At 40.8% G+C, this 4,491-nt stretch overlaps 1 protein-coding gene across 1 annotated transcript; it reads left to right on the top strand.

The window, feature by feature from the left end:
• Positions 1–323: 323 nt before the first annotated feature.
• Positions 324–4,253, top strand: LOC123055849 (uncharacterized). The gene is made up of 4 exons (XM_044479685.1): positions 324–340; positions 629–845; positions 951–1,057; positions 3,759–4,253. The coding sequence occupies exons 1-4, from the start codon at positions 324–326 to the stop codon at positions 3,955–3,957; spliced, it is 540 nt and encodes a 179-aa protein (XP_044335620.1). The 3' UTR covers positions 3,958–4,253.
• The last annotated feature ends 238 nt before the right edge of the window (positions 4,254–4,491 follow it).

Genomic DNA, 4,491 nt, shown 5'->3' with positions numbered 1-4,491 from the left:
TCCTCATAAAAGGATTAAAAGTGGAACACATTTCATTGATGAGATTGGCATCTGAAACCGCACTATTGCAGAATCTCAACTCTCGGTTGATTTGATGCACATTAGAGTTGTATGTTGTCACTGACTCAAATTCATGGAATCGGACGAGCATCCATTTCCTATGCACTTCAAGCATCATCATCACCATATATTGATCACATTGCTCCTCAAAAGAGCTCTAGATCAGATACCCTATTTTTATAGATCATGGTGTAGTGAAGTGCAATGTAACATACTTTGCTATATCAGTTATAGCAGGAGTGCCCTGAGTAGGGGCGGTTATGATGGAACTGAGGTTCAGGCAAACTCAGCAAATTCATTCCAGATATGTCCAGCATATCTTGCATGAAATCTTCATGCCCATTAATTTACTCTCTAGTAAATTAATTTTCAAGCATCATCAACATATAGCAATAATCAAATTGCTTAATCGAATATGTTGATGTATTAATGTGCTTTACAATACAATAATATACCAGAAATCTCTCCCTAGTAGTAATAAAGCACGGATTGACTTTGTCTAATTCACCGTCACAATACACTTTCTTCATGTGAATTTACGTTTTTGTTTTAAATTTAAAACTATAAGCGAGGTGGTACTAATTCGACTCTACCTCATCCACAAAAACGTTTCGTTCTTGCAAAAAGAACCCTGCGGCATCCCTAAAAAAAAAGAGGGCGCGGCGGCTACAGGCGATGCAAGGACTGGATCCGTGGCCAGAGGCAGCTTCTGGCGGCGGAGGGCTCGCGATGCGCAGCCACCCCCAGGTCTAGGGTTCCCCTTTCTTCTTCTCCACGCGAATCAGGTTGGTGGGGTTCTTGATCCTTCATCCGCCCCCACAATCCCCAGCACGCACGAACTAATCGGGACCTCTCTGCTGACCCTCTTGATCTACTCGACTGCGTCGCAGGTTACTAGCACCAGCATCGATGGCGGCAGCAGCACCGGCGGACGCGAAGGCGGAGGCCGCCAAGATGGACCTCCTCGAGGACGACGACGAGTTCGAGATCGACCAAGGTACGTGCAAGCTCATCCCGCTTCCCCTTCTCGCCGCAGCACTGATGTTGTACTTGGGCGAACACGGTCAATTCAACATGACTTGTTAGCGTCGTGATGTTGATTTGGTCGATTAGGTTTGGGTTGATTCGAAATCTGTGCGATGGATACGTCGGTTATCTCAAGCTTCCTTCAAGATCGGTTTTAGGAGAATATTCGCCTCAAATTAAGGACAAATTAGTAGCACCTGGATTGTTTCCGATGTGGATTTTACCAAGCGTGAGATAGTCATGACCTCAGGTAGTATTATCGTGTGCTCTCAGTGGCCACCTGTTGTCATTTATAATCTTCACTACTGCTTCCTGAATAATTAGCTCAGTGGAATAGGTTCTCTTTGATAATGTTTGTACATGTTTATCAGTGGTTGTTACTACGTTCCTTTTAGTTAAGCATAGAACAGATGGTCTGATCTTGTTGTATTTATCTTCATGATTATTTCTTCTAGATTAAATATCAGGCACACACAACTAGGTGTTGCACATCTTCTCCCTTGGGAGCATTGATATTGAATCCCGGTTTCTTCTTTGTTGACATGACTGCCTAAAACTGCACAATTAGAATGGTCAGTCCATGTAGATTCAAAGGGTATTAGGAAATAAACCCGTTGTTGTTGACTGTTTCATCAATTGGCATATTGATATCGCTGTATTGAGTGTTTGAGTTACCTTGCCATGTCAATGTCCGGAAATAGCATCTGCAGACATGTTGTCCACGTAGATGGACAAAACGAAACTACATGATACCATGAAACGTGTCAACATATATATTTGCCAACTGTATGATCGATCTATCTAAACCAACTTTTGTCCTTTTTCTCCGTTGCTGCCCGTGGGCATGCTTGTGCTGTGAATAGCGGTATGCTGGCCTTGGAGGGTCTAGACGCATGTATAAGGTCAAATAACAGTTCAATGCCTTTTTTCTTTTTTAAATGGGAAGAAGTCATTTGGAGGAGATAATGCTTTAAGGTTTTCTTGGATTCTAACAAGAGGAAGTGTTCTAGCTTGTGATGGGACAGTCCTTTTCTACTTAACATCAATTTTCAGACTTGATTTGAATCCATAGGGTTGGATACAGGGTGACAACTGCTTTGTCATTGTGATGAGATTTAGGTTTGGTTATATACCAAAACGGCAAAACCTATTTTGTAAGTTGCCACTATACTTGATTCTTTGATGAAGTTGGTCTTTTCTTATGGGATATTGACCGTCTAATCCGACAACGTCGTATTGAAGTCGAGACGAAAAACATCATGTGTGCTCTTACTTCTAAAATTCTTTGAATTATTAACTGGATGAATGTGCTTCAAAGTCGAGAAAAAATGCACTCAGCGGAAGTCCTCCGTGCACCCCTCTCTCTCCAACCATTGCCCCTCCACCCCGTAGCAACGCATGGGCGTGCTCTGCTATCTTCTCGGACTGGAATTCGAGTTTGTGGTAAAAATCCCATGACATTTCTCATGTTAATATTGTTATTAACAGGAGCCCTCCCCTTTCTTGTACTGTCTTTGTCTGTGTAAATGCTCCAAAGAAGCAAGAACCAGCAGGTCGCTTGTTGGTCGGTGCAACCAAGAGCAAGAAGGGTTGTTGGTCGCCGTGGCTGCGGCCGCCGACCAATAGCAGCAGGTCTCCGAGCAGCCAGTCCCAAGCTTTGACGTCTTCCTGGACTAGGAGAAAAGAAACCTAAGATTCAAGGTCTTCCCTGTCCAAGAGCAGCGAGATCCAAGATCTGAGGTCTTCCCGTTCTAGGAATCCTACTGTGATTTTTTGAACTACAAAATTACTACAATGTTGGACATTTTTTGCCTCTTAAGTGATCTCTTTCATTCTATGCTTGATATGTACTGCACTTAAAATGTAGCTTTGTTGCAACAGTCTGAAGTCAAGGTTTATTTTCAGGTGCATTCAAGTGAGAAGTCAGATTTACTTGCTAAATCATGCATGTGAAATATGATGTCTTATCACAAGGCTACAAATATTTTGCAGTTGTACAGACTACCTAAACTTAGCATATATGTGTGTGTTCTTCATACTAATGCACATCCCATGAGAATGAATGTGGATTCCCTGGTAGTTAGAGGCTTAGAGCAGAGGGAATTAAAGTCAAAATAAATCTACAGGATATGGTTTGTGTTCAGTGAAGCGACTGAAACTAACTGCAGCATTGCCAAATCTGCAAATGGGATCTAATCTAACTAGAGAAATGATTTTCTGCTGGACTCTACCTGATGTACATGAATTATCATTTCTTATTTAACATGTAATTCTGTTCAAAATGAGAAAGATGTGGTACTATGTTAAGTTAGGATGCTCAGCTCCAACTTAACCTGTTTTGCAGCTCCATTATGTCTTGCTACACCAATCGCTTGCCTTAGTGGTTCAGGGAACTGATGGTGGATTTACTTTTCTTTCATGTATTAGATATGGAGTCCGTGCTTCTTGGATTTTCAAAATTTTATCTTCATTTATGCTGATTTTCCTGTCAAAACTTTAAATCAATTATTTGCTTGTGTCTTCGACTTCTTGTTTTTGCTATTTCCTAATTGTGCGCCCAGTCTGGATAAAATTCATTAGCACATATTCCTTACACTGATATTTTTATATTTATTTGTTTTTGTGGAATCGAATGTAAACACTGCATAATATGTCCTTTGATCTTTTTCTAGCCGCGAGCCAACAAGTTGTTCCAGTCTAGGGGCAGCCATGGTTTCGCCATGTGGGTTGGTGGCAGAGGCCAGACCAATGCTCCTTGCGGTGACATCTAAGTCGCGGAAGGTGTCGCCAATGACGATGTCCACCAATACAACCAATCATATGGTGTCGAATTCATATTATTTTGTGAAGAATTGGAGTACAGCCAACTGAAGGCCACCACCACCATCTGACCTTAACCTGTGCAGTGTCGAATTCATATTCTTTTGTGAATATTTGGAGTACAGCCGACTGAAGACCACTTATCATGCTTATGATTGTGGCTACTTACAGCCAATCATATGCACCTAGAGTGATATGTTCTTTGTCATATCATGTATGTAGTTCCACGAACCTCATATTGGATATGAGTGATTTGTAGAGAATTCTTGATTTTCTTTTCATTATTCATGCAAGATGATGTTTCCTTATTTTTTCCCTATAGTATATGATAATTTCGTAATTACTTATGGACATCTGGTAACCTACCAATATAAACCACAATTTCTTATTCAACAATTTCTTTAGTATGCGCACATACATGTATTGTCCTCATGATTTTAGGCTCAATAATATTTCAACTGATGAAGGTAATTTAGATATTTAAATTAACCAATTCTTTACTGTGACAATGAATATGTCATTTATAAGCAGTGTGAAGATAAGCCTTTTTTTTCTTTTCCTTCTGCTGGTCCATATCTTAAGGGA

Source organism: Triticum aestivum, chromosome 2D, assembly GCF_018294505.1.
Source record: "Triticum aestivum cultivar Chinese Spring chromosome 2D, IWGSC CS RefSeq v2.1, whole genome shotgun sequence".
Classification (NCBI taxonomy): Eukaryota; Viridiplantae; Streptophyta; class Magnoliopsida; order Poales; family Poaceae; genus Triticum; species Triticum aestivum.
The sequence above is the reverse complement of the archived record's forward strand: the minus strand, read 5'-3'. Positions and strand labels throughout refer to the sequence as shown.

What these genes read in the sequence shown, in the direction of transcription:
- LOC123055849 (XM_044479685.1), top strand. An exon ending in TTCTTCTCCACGCGAATCAG is followed by an intron (nt 846 to 950) that starts GTTGGTGGGGTT and finishes ACTGCGTCGCAG; the next exon opens with GTTACTAGCACCAGCATCGA. An exon ending in CGAGTTCGAGATCGACCAAG is followed by an intron (nt 1,058 to 3,758) that starts GTACGTGCAAGC and finishes ATCTTTTTCTAG; the next exon opens with CCGCGAGCCAACAAGTTGTT.